General features: G+C 62.7%; 5 protein-coding genes across 7 annotated transcripts; all 5 read right to left on the bottom strand.

The window, feature by feature from the left end:
• Positions 1–305: 305 nt before the first annotated feature.
• On the bottom strand, positions 306–1,386 carry LOC308183503 (protein S100-A12-like). The gene is made up of 3 exons (XM_080569699.1): positions 1,228–1,386; positions 957–1,113; positions 306–679 (listed from the first exon to the last, which is right to left on the bottom strand). Exons 1-3 carry the CDS (start codon positions 1,266–1,268, stop codon positions 452–454), a joined length of 426 nt encoding a protein of 141 aa, XP_080425825.1. The 5' UTR covers positions 1,269–1,386; the 3' UTR covers positions 306–451.
• A 1,888-nt stretch (positions 1,387–3,274) lies between these two features.
• On the bottom strand, positions 3,275–4,784 carry LOC308183504 (protein S100-A6). Its single transcript, XM_080569700.1, has 3 exons — positions 4,647–4,784; positions 3,868–4,019; positions 3,275–3,503 (listed from the first exon to the last, which is right to left on the bottom strand). Exons 1-3 carry the CDS (start codon positions 4,711–4,713, stop codon positions 3,363–3,365), a joined length of 360 nt encoding a protein of 119 aa, XP_080425826.1. The 5' UTR covers positions 4,714–4,784; the 3' UTR covers positions 3,275–3,362.
• Positions 4,785–5,374: 590 nt separating this feature from the next.
• On the bottom strand, positions 5,375–6,413 carry LOC308183506 (protein S100-A4-like). The gene is made up of 3 exons (XM_080569701.1): positions 6,257–6,413; positions 5,761–5,918; positions 5,375–5,651 (listed from the first exon to the last, which is right to left on the bottom strand). The coding sequence occupies exons 2-3, from the start codon at positions 5,899–5,901 to the stop codon at positions 5,487–5,489; spliced, it is 306 nt and encodes a 101-aa protein (XP_080425827.1). The 5' UTR covers positions 5,902–5,918; positions 6,257–6,413; the 3' UTR covers positions 5,375–5,486.
• Positions 6,414–7,906: 1,493 nt separating this feature from the next.
• LOC308183515 (protein S100-A4-like) lies at positions 7,907–9,807 on the bottom strand. 2 transcript variants are annotated; one of them, XM_080569712.1, is made up of 3 exons: positions 9,123–9,807; positions 8,799–8,949; positions 7,910–8,235 (listed from the first exon to the last, which is right to left on the bottom strand). In XM_080569712.1, exons 2-3 carry the CDS (start codon positions 8,937–8,939, stop codon positions 8,077–8,079), a joined length of 300 nt encoding a protein of 99 aa, XP_080425838.1. In that variant the 5' UTR covers positions 8,940–8,949; positions 9,123–9,807; the 3' UTR covers positions 7,910–8,076. The 2 variants fall into 2 exon arrangements, with proteins under 2 accessions (XP_080425839.1, XP_080425838.1); XM_080569713.1 differs by lacking the exon at positions 9,123–9,807 and having other exon boundaries at positions 7,907–8,235; positions 8,799–8,948.
• Positions 9,808–11,754: 1,947 nt separating this feature from the next.
• On the bottom strand, positions 11,755–14,623 carry S100A16 (S100 calcium binding protein A16). Of its 2 annotated transcripts, none has more exons than XM_080569708.1 (3): positions 14,468–14,623; positions 12,557–12,725; positions 11,755–12,443 (listed from the first exon to the last, which is right to left on the bottom strand). In XM_080569708.1, the coding sequence occupies exons 2-3, from the start codon at positions 12,707–12,709 to the stop codon at positions 12,279–12,281; spliced, it is 318 nt and encodes a 105-aa protein (XP_080425834.1). In that variant the 5' UTR covers positions 12,710–12,725; positions 14,468–14,623; the 3' UTR covers positions 11,755–12,278. The 2 variants fall into 2 exon arrangements, with proteins under 2 accessions (XP_080425834.1, XP_080425835.1); XM_080569709.1 differs by lacking the exon at positions 14,468–14,623 and adding an exon at positions 13,187–13,326.
• Positions 14,624–15,286: the final 663 nt, after the last annotated feature.

Here is a 15,286-nt window from a genome sequence, read left to right on the forward strand (position 1 = left end):
CAGCTGCTGAGCCAAGCAATCCCAAGTAAGGAGCCCGTGAGCCTTGGGGAGGTGGTGGTGACCCTGCTGGGGACTGAGTGCTGCAGGATGGGGAGCCTGCTATGTGAAACAGCCCCATGTGATCTGGCGTGTGGCTCCGCTCTGTCCCAAGGGACAGAAGCAGGGACAAGTGGCCTGACTCCCCCCTGCCTTCCCTGTCCTGCTGTTTCCCCAGTGCAACCTGCATTTAACACCCCGTGGCTGCGGGCTGAGCTGGGTGCATGTCACGTCCCCCCAGAGAGTGCAGGAAACATAGCACAGATGCGTTTGGTGCATGGAGAAAGAAATTTTATTTCAATGCCATAGGCAGAAGCAGACAACACAGCTTTGGTTATATGCTTGTGGGCAAATGGAAGAGATGATGCTGCTGGAAGAGCACAATTCTGTGGGCACAGCCACCCTGGGAACGGCCTCAGTTTTGGGGACCGTGTCCATGGTCATGTCCATGGTCATGTCCATGGTCGTGACCACCAGCTGGATGTGGGCCATGGACCCTGGGAGGCTCATGGGACCTTTTATGGGCATCAATGGCTGCGAGGTTCAGCGTGGTGAGGAACTCAGTGAACTTCAGGCGGCCGTCGCGGTTTTTGTCTGCTCTGGCAAAGAGCTGGTTTATGTAGGCGTCGATGGATGTTTTAGGCTGCAGGAGGACAAACAGGGACAAGTCAGCCCGACGCACAGTGGGGCCCTGGGTCCCCTGCCACCCCACAGCTACATCACAGAGCTCTCCAATTCCCTTAATCTCTGCAAAGAACCTTGGTTTGGGGAGGGTCCATGCAGGGACAGCACAGCTTCAGGAAAACCCCATCAACCCTCCCTCCCCTCTGAGAGGCTCTCGGCCACCCTGTGCCCCAAGGAAGCCATCACCCATGCAAGCTCTCGCCAGCAGTAGGAGACCCAAGCTGCACGGCTCTCACCGGCACGGTGTTGGTGAGGAAGGTCTTGGCGGTCTCCTTCATCAGCTGCGTAAACTCCGACTTGCTCAGGTAGTCATCCCGGGGGTTCTTGATGGCGTACTGGTGGTAGATGTTGATGGCGCACTCCAGCGCGAGCTCCAGGTCGGTCTTCATCTTGCTAAAGAAGGAAAAACAGCAAAACATTAAAAGAGGAGATGGATACCCATCCCCTCCAGGAGCTCAGGGTGGGCTCTGTCTGCTTCCAGGAGCCCCTGTTTGGAGAACTACTCACCGAGGGGTGGCCCTGGGGTTGGCTTGTTCTGACAGCGACATGGAGAGGAGAGGAGCGGGCAGGATCGGTGGCTGCACAGTGCCGGAGAGGGCTCTTTTATACCCTCCCTGAGCTATGATTTGTGACACCCTCAAATCTTCTCTGGGGTGATAACCTTGGGAATTGTGCAAGGCTTCTCGGCACGCAGCACGCCCAGGCAGCAATTTCTTGCCTGTCTCCAGGAACCAACTGCTCCTGGGGTTAACAAGGGAGAGGACACACCAAACTCATTAGTGCAAAACAAGGAAACACCAAAAGAGACATTTGCGGGGAGCCAGAATAGTGGATACATGACAGCACAGGGGTTTCCCCAGGTTTGGGGTTCTTGGTGGAGATGAGGAAAGAGGGATTTTTCCTGAGCGCGTTAAATGAGGGTCTCCATGGGGCAAAGCTGATATTTCCCAATGGGAATGTGGTTCTTCCTTCCTACATCTGCCCCAATGTTTGGCTTTGGATGGAGATGGGGTGTTTGACCCAACCTGTAGGTGCTGGGGGATGCATCCCACCCTGATCACCTCTCCAAAATCACAGGCAGCATCCCTGGCACATCATTTCCTAACAGCTAGCACAGGCAGCCAAGGAAGACATTGCAGATCAGGACTTGCCGGCATGCCGGAAGCCTGCCAGCTGTGCTTAGGTGGCATTTCCCAGCAGAGGTGATTGCTGCCTGATGATTACCAGGAGCATTGGCAATCGCCACGTCCTCCAGGGTCACAGAAATGCCACAGCTCGTGGAGACCCCATGGGGTTCCCAGTGTCTGGTTCAGCAGGCAGCTGATCCCTGCGTGTGTTGGAGGAAAGGCTACCTAGGGGGAAGCCTGCACCCCAGGATGCCCAAAATTTTCACCTCAAGTCTGTGCTCACAAAGAGCCCATTATGCCCCTTAGGGATTTCGAGAGATGGGAAGGACAGCGGTGGTGAAACCTCTCCCCATCTACGTCCTGCTCCAGGAGCACGAGGAACTGGTTCCAGAAAAAGCACGCGTTGCAAAAGAGTGAAACAAAGGGCCAGATTGTATGGTGGGGCAGGATGGGTGCGACCTCGCTGGGAGGGGGGTCCGACCAGCCGCTGGTGTCCGTGGTGACGTAGCGGCAATCCTCGCAGTAACTGACAATAATTGTGTCCCGCCTGGGCAGGACCAGGGGCACGCAAGCACCTCACGAGGACGTGATGGGACATGGACACGCCATTGGGGAGGCGCAGAGGGACGTGGGGAGACGTGAAGGGACGCGGATGTGCCACGTGGGGACACACGAAGGGACAAGGAAGTGCCACGCAGGGACATGCGAAGGGACGCGGATGTGCCACTCAGCGAGGTGTGAAGGGACACGGATGTGTGGCTCAGGGAGGTGTGAAGGGACATGTGTGTGCCACGTGGGGAGGTGGGAGGGAACGCACGTGCACTGGGACAGGCAAGAAGAGGCATGTACGCACCGCAGGTCCTCGTGCTGCCATCCGCCACCCGGTGTGCCATGGGGTGCCCTTGGCACAGCCCATGAGCCTGCCCTGGCTGGGTGCTGCCGCCTGCTGCGGGGCTGTGGGGCCAGAGCCAGCACAGCCCCGTGGGGACAGGGACAGGGCAGTGACAGGGTGTGAGAGAGGCGGGAGGGCTGGGATGCTCGTGAGCGGCATCGGGCCAGCTTCAAATAGTGGCAAATTGCAAATCAGGCTCCAAAAGGGCCAAGGGGTTATCGAGGGGAATGTGGGGAGACCCCTTCCCCTGCCTCTGGGATGTGAGTGTGATGCTGCACCAAGTCCGGAGGGCTGCTTATACATTCCTTTTCCTGATGCTCGGGTGAGCTCTGCCTGGCAGGGTTCACAAAACAGGAGCAGACAGGGCATTGCCAGCACGCAATGGGCATGGGACAGGGACGCGAGCACAGGGTGCAGCCCCTCGCTGCCTCCCCCCGACATCCCCCCAAAAAAAAAAAAAAAAAAATCGAAACCAGAGCCATCCGTGAGGTTTTAATTTATTTGAGGTTCAAAAACAACCACAAAATGCAGCAGCAAAACTTTACAAAAAGAAATTTTATTGGACCTCAGAGAGGCATTGGGAAGGGGGGGGGGGGGGGGTCGCCCCGGTGGCTGGCTCAGCTCTACTTGTACTGCAGCAGGGCGTCATTGTAGATCATGGCCAGGGCGCCCAGGAAGGTGACGTACTCCTGGAAGTTCACTTCCTGGTCCTTGTTGCGGTCCAGGTCGTCCATGAGCCCAGCAATTTCCGCGTCCTTCAGTTTCTGCAGCCCCGAAAAGCACAGAGCTGTTGCCAGCCGGGGCGCTGTGGGGGGGGCACGTCGCCCTTTGCTTTCCCAGAGCAGGGCTGGGGGGGCACCGCAGGACCCGGCCACACGTGTGTCTCCAGTTATATCCCCCCCCCATGGCAAAGCACCAGCATTCACACCAGGTGCCATAAAAGTAGGTGCGGGGACAGGGCTGTGCCACAACTCCCCCGGGTGACATTATTCCCCGTGTCACCTCCCGCTGCGCCCGTCCCCTGCCCCTTTCCCGGGGGTGTCCCTGCACCTAGGTCCCCCCGAGCTGCACTGGCAGGTGACGCCCTTGACTTGTGAGGAGAAAGCGGAGGGGGGGGGTCGCACTCACCGGCCCGATGGTCAGCTCCTTCTGGATCAGCTCCTTCAGCTCGCCCTTGCTCAGGGTGTTCTTGTCACCCTCCTTCCCCGAGTACTTGTGGAATGTGGCCACGAGGAGCCCAATGGCTTGGTCCAGGGGGGCTGCCATGGCTGTGGGCTGGGCTGTGGGGACGGGGGGAGCTCAGCGGGCAGCTCCCCACCTTGGGGAGCCCCCAAGCACAGCCCCCCCCCAGGGATATCCCAGAGCCCTCCCATCACTCCTGTGCCAGCCAGGCTGGGGGCAAAGCCCCCACGGCCCCATCTCAGGACAGCCCTGGGGTCTGTCCCTGAGCAGGCAGGGGGCTGCCCCGTGTCCCCCCCATCCGAGGGCAGGCAAGGGGCTGCCTCATGTCCCCTCCATCCCAGGGCGGGCAGGGGGCTGCCCCGTGTCCCCCCTATCCCGGGCCGTTGCGTAAGCCAAGGCTGGTGGCTGCGGTGACTCACGGGGCGCAGCTCCCGGCCGCCTCCGCACGCAGGCTGGGCCCATGGGGAGCAGCTGGGGGGGACCAAGGGGGGTGAAAGCAGGGAATGAAGTTAGGGCTGGATGGGGAGAAGCCTTCGTGGCACCGCTGCCTTGCCAGAAAGTTGCCCACCCAAGGTCTGGCTTCCAGGAGGGGGGGGGAGGCAGGGGGGGTCCACATCTGGACGGGGCAAGCTGCACATCTGGAGCCCAGCGCGCACCCCTGGGGCGGCCGTGGATGTCTGATGGGGGGGGGAAAAGGGGATGGGAGGGAGGAAATGGAGACTTACCGGCTTGAGCAGGACAGGATCTGGGAGCGGGGAGGGAGGGCTGTGGCTGCACAGCTCCTCCTCGCATTTATAGCCATGGGCTGAGTCCTCCCATGCCGGGGGGGCCAGGGGGTGGCTGAGTGCATGGGTGAAGCCACTCCTCTACACGCCATAACCCCACCCCAAGTGGGAACACGACCGAAACCCCACTCCCCAAGGGTTCACTTGGGGAGGGGATGAGGGTCCTGAGTGCCCCCCAGAGCAGTGGGGTGGGGGGACAGACCCTGACCCCCCCATGGGTCACCCCTGTGAACATCCCCACCAGGTCCCTTCGGCATCAGCCAGGTCGCGTAGTGCCTCGCACAGCGGGGCTGCGCTCTTTGCCACTGGGTCAGTGAGCGCTGAACAATTTTGGCCAAAATTTGTCCGCCCATCCCCGTTATCACGGTGCGGTCGGAGGCGTTAATCCCTGAGAAAGCTCCCGCTGAGCCCTGCCCGAAGCAACGAAAGGGGCAAACGGCGGCAGGGCAGGGTGCTGACTCACGGGGACGCGCCCGCAGGCAGTGTGCGAGGGCTCGCAGGAACGGGGTGCCCACGCTGCCGAAAATCCCGTGCCAAAATCCGCCTCCAAAGCGCTCCTTGCTCCAGGGCATCGTCCAACGCCCGCAACGTGCAACAGGGGCTTTCTGCGCACGACTGCGCGCTGCCCCAAGAGCAAGACCCCCCCCCTTGCCAAACACACAGAGGGCTTGGTTTAAAGCAATCTTTATTGAAAGAGCATCGGGACCCTGGCAAGAGGGTGCCGGGGGGGGTTGGAGGGTGCAGGGGGGCGCGCTGCAGCCCCTGCGGGGGTCCCCGCGCTCACTTCTTGCGTGGCACCTTGTCGGGGTAGCCCTGGAAGAACTCGTTGCACATCATGGCCACGCAGGCCAGGAAGGTGGCATACTCGTGGAAGTCCACCTCGTTGTCCCTGTTGCTGTCCAGGTTGCTCATCAGCTTCTGGAAGCCGGCCTCGTCAGTTTGTTTCTGCCCGGTGGGAAGAGGGGTCAAAATGAGGTTTTTGCATCAAGGGGCGCATCCCCGGGGTCTCCAGGACGTGGCACCCCCGGCCCTGGTGCAGCAGCCCCGCACTTACACTGATGAAGCTGGGCAGCTCCTTGGTGAGCAGCTCCTTCAGCTCGGCCTTGCTCAGCTTGTACTTGTCGTCCTCCTTCCCCGAGTACTTGTGGAAGGTGGTGACCATCACGGCCAGCGCCTGCTCCAAGGGACACGCCATGGGGGACACCAACAAGCCTGAAGGCACCGATTGCAAGAGCGGGTGAGGACAGAGCGCGGTGTCCCCAGGCACGCCCCGTGCATCACCGTTTCCTCCCGAATTTCACCTGCCCGCTAACGGCTGGGTTGGGCGTTGCCGCCTGGGACCGGCGCTGAGCAACCCCGCAAAAAGCCATGCCCGAGGGGGAGAAAGCAACGCCAGGGGTGTGGGCAGCAGCTTTCGGAGGGGAAATTGGCCCCTGAGCTCAGCCAGGGGGGTCAGCGTTGGGGGGTCGAGGGAGACGCATCTGGAAGGCAACATCTGGAGGGACGGCAGGGCGAGGGAGGCCGGAGCATCGCAGGAAAAAACAACTCACCAAGAGCTCGAACGCAAAGCAGCCAAGGAGGGGCAGGGTGGGAGCGAGGCAGCGGGAAGGCACCGCATTTATAGCCCCGCCTGGCCCCCCCCTCGCCGTGCGGATGAGCAGGCACCAATGCTGCCGCAGCGCCTGGCCGCACGTTGGCTGCAGGAGGAGGAGAGGAAACCCCAGGGGCAGCCCCGGCCCCCCCCAGAACCCTCCTCCCTGTGATCCGCCAAGGGGCTGGTTTGGGTTAGAAAGAGGAAAATGTGCCCCTGGGGATGGATGGGGACAACCTGGACAAAGTCGCAGGCTGGTGGGGGACGAGAAGCCATGCACAAAGGGTTTGGCAGTATCCCCAGGAGTGTCCGGAGCTGCACGAGCCCAAGCAGGGTTTGTCCGAGGCTTTGGGCTTGGCTTTTTTTTTTTCCTTTTTTTTTTTCTTTTTTTTTTTTTTTCTGTTTTCAACTCAAGTCATCTGCAAGTGATTTCTGTTTCCTAGCGGCGAGGCCAGCGCGGCACGCCGCCCCATTGTGTAACAGAGCGCTATTTCAGTGCCTGCGTGTCCCGCGCACGTGCCGAGGAGCCGCGGGGACAGCCGGGAACCTGTGGGTTGCACAGCCCAGCCCTGGGACAAGCCGGCCCCCCGCTGCGACACGGGGGTCTGACACCACCCCTGGGGCCCCCGGCACCACGCTGGGGACGGTGGCACCTGGCACTGCAGGCACCGGAGTGAGAAAACCAGCGGATGAGACCCTGGGACACAAAACCTTGGCCAACGCCACACAGCACCTCCTGGGGTCGGGCGCTTCCTCAAAAAACATTTTGGGAAAAGAAACCCCCAAGCCTGAACCTCATCTCCCCATTAAGGAGCAGGTGCAAACTGGTGCAGATTACTCGGAGGGGGTGGAAGCCCCTGGGGGCTTGTTATAAAGACCCTGGGAAGGGGTTGAGCAAAGCCTGAACCTGCTGGTGGGTTTGGTAAGGTTTTGGGGGGCTTGGTGAGGAATGAGGCAGGGGGGTTCAATGACTTGGGGGCTCAGGAAGGATTTGGGGGCTTAGTGAGGGGCTATGAAAGGGCCATGCTCTGCCATGCAATGCTTTGCAATGGATTTTTGGACCCGGGGTGCTTTCTGCAGGGTTTTGGGGTGCTGGGGATGGCTGGAAGCAGCTGCGATGCTTCCTGCAAACCAGCCTGGACTTGCCGTGCCTGCGGGGGGGCCAGCCCCATCCTGCCCGCCCGGTATCACAGCCTGGCATGCCCGGGGTGCTGCCGCTTGTCCACAACCCTGCAGCAAAGTGAGGGGCTCGGGCCCACCCCCTGCAATGCAGCACCCCAGGGTGGGCTCATCCTCGTCCCAGGGGGCTCCTGCAGCCACCCAGCCGTGGTTCATCTCCACCTGCACAGGCACCAGGGCCTGCTCTGGGCTTTGTTCCTGGCACGGACCTTGTGTGTTCCTGCCCAGTTCCTCCACTCCAGCTTTCTCTCCCCCCAAAACTGCATTGCCCTGGGCAGCTCGTGCCAGACCACGAGCCCTGCACGGCTCAGGAAGCTCCTGTTTGGGGCCAAATGTGCACCAAACCTCTCCCCTGGGACAGCAGGGACAACTGGGGGGGGGGGGGGGGGGGGGTGGATATCTCAGCGCCTCGCCTGGAGGCGGTTTGGAGCTGTTTTGCTCAGACTTTTCCAAAAAGGCCTCCTGGGGCTGAGCTGCACCATGGAAAATCCCACGGAGGGAAGGACGGGCTGGGGGAAGGCGTGAGTCACCCGCAACGCACAGCCCTGCTGAGGCTTTGGGAAGGCTTTTATTAAAAAACCACCACCAGCGGCACCAGGGTCACTTCTTGCGGGGCTGCTTGGCGTCCTTGAAGAACTCGTTGAAGCCCATGGCCACACAGGCCAGGAAGCAGGCGAACTCCTTGAAGTCCACCTCGCTGTCCTTGTTGTGGTCCAGGTCGTTGACAAGCCTCCTGAACTCCCCTTCGTCCATTTGCTTCTGTGAAGGGGGAGAAAGTGGGGGGGGGGGGGGGGAGTGAGCGGGTCTAGGGGGTACAGGTGGGGAAGGAAGGATGCATAAGACTCTAGTTTCCTCCCAGCTGTTTGCAGGAGGGTTTTCTCTTTGTTGTCAGAAGGAGGTGGCACACAGAGGTGCAGGTGGCTCCCCTGGGACCTGAGGTGTGCAGCAAATCCGCCTCTGCCTCGCTGAGAAGCTTTGTTAATAAGCTGTGCCTCCACCCCCCTCCCAATTTAAACCACAGGCCAGAAAGGGAAGTGGAAAATAAAAATTAAAAAAAAAAAAAAGAGCGAGAAAAACATTGAAATCGGAGCACAACTTTGCCAATGAAAATATTCAGTGGGTGTAAGCAAGGCCAAGTTTCCCCTTGCTCTGAGCCTGCTCCAGCCCAGGCCCCTGGAGCACGGGGCTGCATCCATGGGGTGGGCTTTGGGGGAACTCAGAGACCACCTAGGCCTGCTCCACGCTCCATGGGAAGCCCTGGGGCTGGTACAATGCCCGGGCACCGTAGGGCTGGGCAGTGCCGTGTCCCCACGACCACTTACGCTTCCGAAGCTGGGCAGCTCCTTGTTGAGCAGCTCCTTCAGCTCGGCCTTGCTCAGCTTGTACTTGTCGCCCTCCTTCCCCGAGTACTTGTGGAAGGTGGTGACCATCGCGGCCAGCGCCTGCTCCAGGGGACACGCCATCGCCAGCCTCCTGCGTGGGGACAGCCCCGGGGACAGCGTCAGGGCGTGATGAGGACCCGACCCCCACCCACCCTGCCCGAATCCACCTGGGATGCTGGCACCTCTCAGGGGGCCGTTTTGGGGTGCAGCAACCGCAGGGTGAATTTAATCGGGAGGGCAAATTTGGGGCACAAAGTGACTCACCGGGGTCAGTGCTGTAGTCGCCGGGGTGCTGTAGCTGCTGGGGTGCTGCAGCCACCACGTGCCGGGTGTTTATAGCCCATCTGGAGGGCTCTGCCCAGCACAGCCCCTCGCCTCGGGGCTTTCCCAGCCAGAGGTTTCACCCACACCTCATTTTTGCCTAACGAACCGCATGATGCCATTAGTGAGAGGTGCTTAGGGGGTGCTGCTGGGGGCCGAGGAGCAAGCGGAGGGATGGGCACCCCACAGGTCACCGCAAGAAGTGGGGCGCCAGCCCGTGTCCCCACTAAGCCACCGCTGCCACCAGCTCTCTGGGCACTTGCACAGTGGCCCCAGTCTCCCCAGCACAAACCAGCACAAATGAACTGGGGACTGGGGAGGCGGCAGCGGTTTTATCCATACCACAGGCTGAGGCTCAGCGGGGCAGGAAGCATCAGCCCAGATGTCACTGCAGAGCACGCTGAGACAGCCCAAGAAACCAGAGGACCACCTGAAGTCCACCGCGTCGTCCTCCTCACCCTCCAGGTCCTCCATCAGCGTGCGGGGAGGACGGCGGGGTCAGGGACGGCGCTGCACAGGTGGGCATCACCGCAGCCGGGTGGCCTGGGCAGATGGGGAGCCCATTTTGGGGGGCAGCGAGCCCAGCCCCGGCCTCACATCTCTCTGGGAAGTGGGGAAAGATATGAGGGTGCTGCTCAGCTGGCACTTGTCACCCCCCTGCCCCGAGTGCTTGCGCAAGGTTACAGCGGAGGTGGTCTGCTCGGGGGGCTGTGCAGAGCTCCTGCAGCCCATACGGCTCTTGGCATGGGGACAGGGGAGGCTTTTCCCTGTTCTGGGTGCTGGCCAGGAGATGTCACCGGTGGTGTCCCCACAGCCTGGGCTTTTCTCCCAGCCCTGCCACCAGGGGTGGGGACTTAGGAGGGGACAGCCCTAGGATGCCCCCAGTCATCCTCCTCCTCCATTGGGGTCCTTCTGGGGGGCTTTTTGCCTTCTGGGGTTCTCCTGGATGCCTTCTGCTGAGCTCTGGAGGTCTTCCTCCTCCCAGAGATTTGGTGGCTGGAGAGGACTGCAGGGAACACACATTGGGGTCTTTTTCTGGAGTCTTGCAAATCTTTAGGGCTGTGCCAACCTTTGTGACAGCCTGGCAGTGCTTGTCCCTGAGGGGAACAGGGTGGGTCCCATAGACCCCAAAACATGCCAGGGACAGTCCCCGGGGGCAGGAGGACGGATCTGGCCAAGCCCTGATTTCCAAAGGAGGGACGAGAACCGCAGCCACCTGCGCTGGCACCTCGCCCTGCGGTGGCCTGGGGCACGCACCCAGTGCCCGGGGCTGGCAGAGCCGGAGCTGAGGAGTTCCTGGTGGGTGTGGGTGTGTGTGCTCGGGGGTCAGCTTCACCCCCCAGGACCCTCCTGCCACCCATGGGTGCCTTGAGGCTGGGGAACCCCAAAGCTGGGGGAGCAGCAGGCACAGGCTGCCCGCAGCCGATGCTGCTGGGGACACGGGGACGGGAGCGTGGCCCCTAAATGGGGACCAGCTGCGGAGCCTGGCAGCCCCGTCCTCATCGTTCCCCTCCCCGCCTGCCGTATGGTGCCACGCAAAGCACCCGGGGCTTTCCGGGAGGAGCACCCCGGGGTGCAGCTGTCGTGCGCAAAGCACCCCTGCCCACGCAGGGAAGCATCCACGAAGCTGGGGGGACATCCCTAACGACGCACCGCAGCCTGTCTGCCTCCGGAACGGGGTTGTCGGGGGCCGGATGCCCCCCACCCCGCTGTGGCGCTGGGATCCCGTGCAGGCAGCCGGGCACGGCGCCCAGCCCAGCCCCGCAACCAGCACTGTGAGTCACGGCCCTGCCCTCGCCCCAGCGGGATTCCTGCGCTGTGACTCAGCCCCGGCCCTGCCCGGTGGCAACGGCTCCCACGGGGTACCCCAAAACTCCCCCTGGGACCCCAGTCCCATGTGGCAAGCAGGGGAGGGTGGGAGCTGCATTATGGGGGGGACAGGAAGGAGGTGGGAACTGGCCATGCCCAGGGGAGCAGGGGGCTGGATGGGAGCGGGGGTCCTGGCTCTGAGGCGCTGCCACCCCACATGCTGTAGGACACTGGGGGGGGACATGGGGACACCCCCAGGGGAGCTCAGAGGCCACCTCCACACTCGCAGCCCTGCAGCCAAATCCCCTCCCGGTGGAAAATCCCCAGCAGGCACAGGGCTCCGGCTCCTCGCCAGCGCTGTGGGCGTCACAGAGCGATGTCAGCACGGACGGCCCCGTGTGCGCAGCACCACCGGGCCCGTCCCCGTCCCCGTCCCCGTCCCCAGCGGGGGGTGCGCTGCACCCAGACGCAGCGCGGGACCGGGGGTCCCCGGGGTGGCCGTGCCCTTGGGGTGCACAGATGGGGGGGGGTGCTGCGATCCGAGGCTGCTCGGGGACCCGCATGGGGACGCACGGTGGCAGCACCCGACGGGCACGCCGGGGGTGCCGGGGTGTTGCGGTGTCTGCTGACACCTCACGGTGTTGTGCTCAGCCCCAGGCACCGGGCGAGCCAAATTGGGTGTTATTGGGTGACAGGGAGCAGGGCAGACCCCACCCTCCGTCCCCCCACCACCACCCCATCCCCACAAGGCCAGCCTCAGCGTGACCCCGCTGCTCCTCCAAACTTTATTGCTGCAATAAATAACCGCACGGCCTTGCCCAGGCGCACCGAGCCCGAAGGAGCAGGCAGGGCAGACCCTTCACCAGCTGGGGCGGGGGGAAAGGCAGGGGCAATCCCGTTCCCCAGGGAGACCCTGACACGGTGACGGGGAGAGGGGGCTCCGAGGGAAGAGGGGCTGCCGGTTGCGATGGGGGTTTCTCCCAGCAGGGCTGAGAACAGACAGCATTCATGTCCTAGATGCGGGGAAGCCTTTCCCTGTGCTTCTCACCCAGCATCCCAGCAAGGATGGGACACTCCGAGGGGGGGAAGAGGGCAGGGATGGGGCGAGGAGGAGCCCCCCGTGCCAGCCTCACACCCCTTCACTCCATCACACAGGCTCTGCCTGCCCCGGCAAAGCCGCAGGAGGCTGGGATGCTCCGGGACAAGCAGGGGCTCGGCAGCGGGGGAGAAGCGGGGAGCCGCGGAGAAGCGGGGGCTGAGCCCGGGGGTCCGGGCGGGGAGGGCAGCCCACTACTTGGTGTGCTTGACGCTCTGCTCCTGCTGACGGATGATGTGGGCGATGGGGCTGGCGATGCCGCCTATCAAGGTCCAGTACTCCTCGAAGCTTATGCGCCCATCTTTGTTCTCGTCCAGGTCGCAGATGAGCTTGTCAGCCGCTCGCCTGTTCCCGGTGTCCTGTGGGAGAGAGCAGAGATGCTGGTGCTGGGGAAGGGGGGTGCAAAGTGGGGGGGACCCCAGATGTGCGGCAGGAGCTGGCCCCCACGTGTCCCCGCACAGCCCAGCCTCACCGTCAGCATGTGGTTGAGCTCACAGCTCAGCATCTTGCGGAAATCCTTCTTGCTGATGCGCCGCGGCTTCCGGCAGCAGCAGCGGCTCGAGTACTTGTCGAAGTTGTTCACCAGCACCTGGATGGCCCATTCCAGCTCTGTGCAGTCTGCCATCGCTGCCCGCAGTCACCTGCAGGGACCAGGGTTGGGGGGAGGCTGTCAAGGACGGGGGGCACCAGGCCACCCGCGAGCCTCAAGGTGCCATCAGGGCGCACAATGAGAGGGGAACCCATGGGACGGCGCAAAGCCGGGTGCCCGGTTCCCTGCATCACCCCAAAAAGGCAGCACCTGCCCCGCCTGCCCCCCCAGGGCGGCCACCCCCGCGCGTGGGATGGGGCGGCAATTATGGCGCCGGGGCCCCGCAGCACCCGGACCGCGGCGCCCGGTTCCCAGGGCTCATTAGGGAGGAATGGGGCTGGGAGCGGCAGGCGAGCAGGCGCACGGCAGTGGCACTAGGGCAGGAATTACCGGCCGGCCTTCCTCTTGCTTCACGGCACCGGGAACACCCCGGCGGGGCTCTCGGCTGGGGTGTCCCACCAAGCAGGTCAGGGCCCCATCATCCAAGGGTTTCCCCAAATCCCACGCTCCTACCCTGCCTGCGAATGGGGTGTCCGAGCCTTGTTCCGCGGCCCCCCGGCTGCTCCGAGCCAGGAAGCCCCTTCCTATGGAAGAACCCAACGGGACGGTGACCATCACGGGGCCCAGCATCCGCATCCCGGGCAGGATGCACACAGGCGGGGACGGGAACTGCGTCGCCTCGTCCGGCCTTGGCTCTTTCCTGCCCCAGCCAAGGCACGGAGCAGGGGCTCAGGGCAAGCTGGGGCATGGTGCTGCCGCTCCTTTTTGTGATGCTGATTTACACCAGCCTTGGGTGCAACGCTGACTGGCGTGGGGCTTGGAGGAAGCCACCCCAAGGGGTGGCTTGGTGCCATCCCCAGCTCCAGCCTGGCTCCCCTGTACCCCAAATCCACCTCTCTCTGCACCCACCCTCCCCAGTTCAGCCCCACACTGAGGATGGTGGCACATCGGGGTGGTGGCAAGGGACATGAGGTGCTCCTCATCACAGATGGGTGGCCAGGAGCCGTACCCATTCCTTTGCTATCCCGTGGTGCCACAGCCCCATGCCACCCACTCCCAGGGCTGGGGATGGGCTTTTGAAGGGGGACTCGGTGCTGGCAGCAGGCCCTAGTGTGAGCTGCAATGCTCATCACGTCCCTACTCGCCATAGACATTTATCTCCATCCCCTCCCTGTCCCTGGCCATTAAATACCACCACAAATTAACCAGACCCCAGCACGCCCATCCCGTGCATCCCCCAGGTGCAGACCACACGCTGGGGTCCCCCATCCCGAGCTGCCTGTACCCAGCCCGTCCTCGGGGCACTGCGGCTCCTGCTTCCCCGCTGACTCGCGGCACCATCCCGGCCCTGCCATGCACCCCTGGGGCCAGTTTGGGGCTCAGGGACCTCATCTCCATGGTGGGGGACCCATAGTGGGATATCGTCACTGGAGTGGGGCATGGGGACGCCAGGTGGACAAGATGGGGCTCGTCGACTTCTCCACTCCTGCCGCCATGGTTCCCTTTTCTGCTTTCTTCTCTCCCTCTCCTTCCTCCCACAGCCCCAGCCCATGGCTCCGGCATCGCAGCTGGTGCAGCAGGGGGGAAATTCCCCTTCCTGGGGGCCAGCCCCCTACAAGCCCCCCCTGCCGATCTCTCCATCCCCTCCACCCCAGCCCCGCGCGCGCGGAGCTGCCGAAGGGCTCAGGGGATTTCCACCCAACCTGCGGCCGCACGTCCCAGCACGGATCCCGGTTGAACGTTCCCCCCATGGGAGCAGGCACCGATTTTCCCATCCCGGGCTTGGCGCCTTACCTGGCCCCGTCTGCGGGTCCCGCTTTGTCCGTCTGTCACCGCGTTTGGCAGCAGAGACAGTGGGAGCCGGTGCCGCCCACTCGCCGCTCAACTTGCACCCATGCCCTGGGCCCAGACAGGTTTTAAAGAGGCTCCCGCCCCTCCCTGACGTTCCCAGGGCGTTCCCAGGCTGGGGCTCACCTGGAAGCAGCTCTGGCTGATTGCAACACCCGGCCGTGCAGAGCAGGGGCGCAATGGCTGCAGCCCCCACCCCGTGGCCATGGGGCAATGGTGGGTGCGTGGGGCCCAGCCCGAGGACCCCCCGTCCCGGGCACGCTGCACCTGCAGCCCAGCCCCATGTTTCTCCCAGCATGGTGTGAGAGGTTCCTAGCAAGGTGGGGAGTATTATTTATTTGAACCAAATTTGCTCATTCTGAAGGCAATGCCATGAAAGCACCTTGTTGTGGTCTCTGCTACATCAGGGCCTTGGAAACACAAGCGCCAGCTCCAAGCAGGGCCGTATCCAGCTCTCGGCCATCTCCAGATACACGGGGATAGATAAGGTGCTGGCAGCTGTGCTTGTAAACTCACGTCCATAATTAATCGGGCCAGTAAATTGTACCCCTGTGTGTCGGCCGGAGCAATGGCGCAGTGATTTGATGCCCAGATTAGATACAGGAGGTTTTGGGAGCTGCACATTTAGGGATGCAAAATAGGAGGTGATAGAGCCCAGGCAGGAGCCACCCACGCTTTTTCCTTTGCTCTTTGGGGACTTTTGCTCTTTGGGACTCCAGTCCCGGAAAATGTACGTGTGTCATCCCCGCTCTCAGCCCTCTTCTT

Source organism: Anser brachyrhynchus (genome assembly GCF_964034855.1).
Source record: "Anser brachyrhynchus genome assembly, chromosome: 28".
NCBI lineage: Eukaryota > Metazoa > Chordata > Aves > Anseriformes > Anatidae > Anser > Anser brachyrhynchus.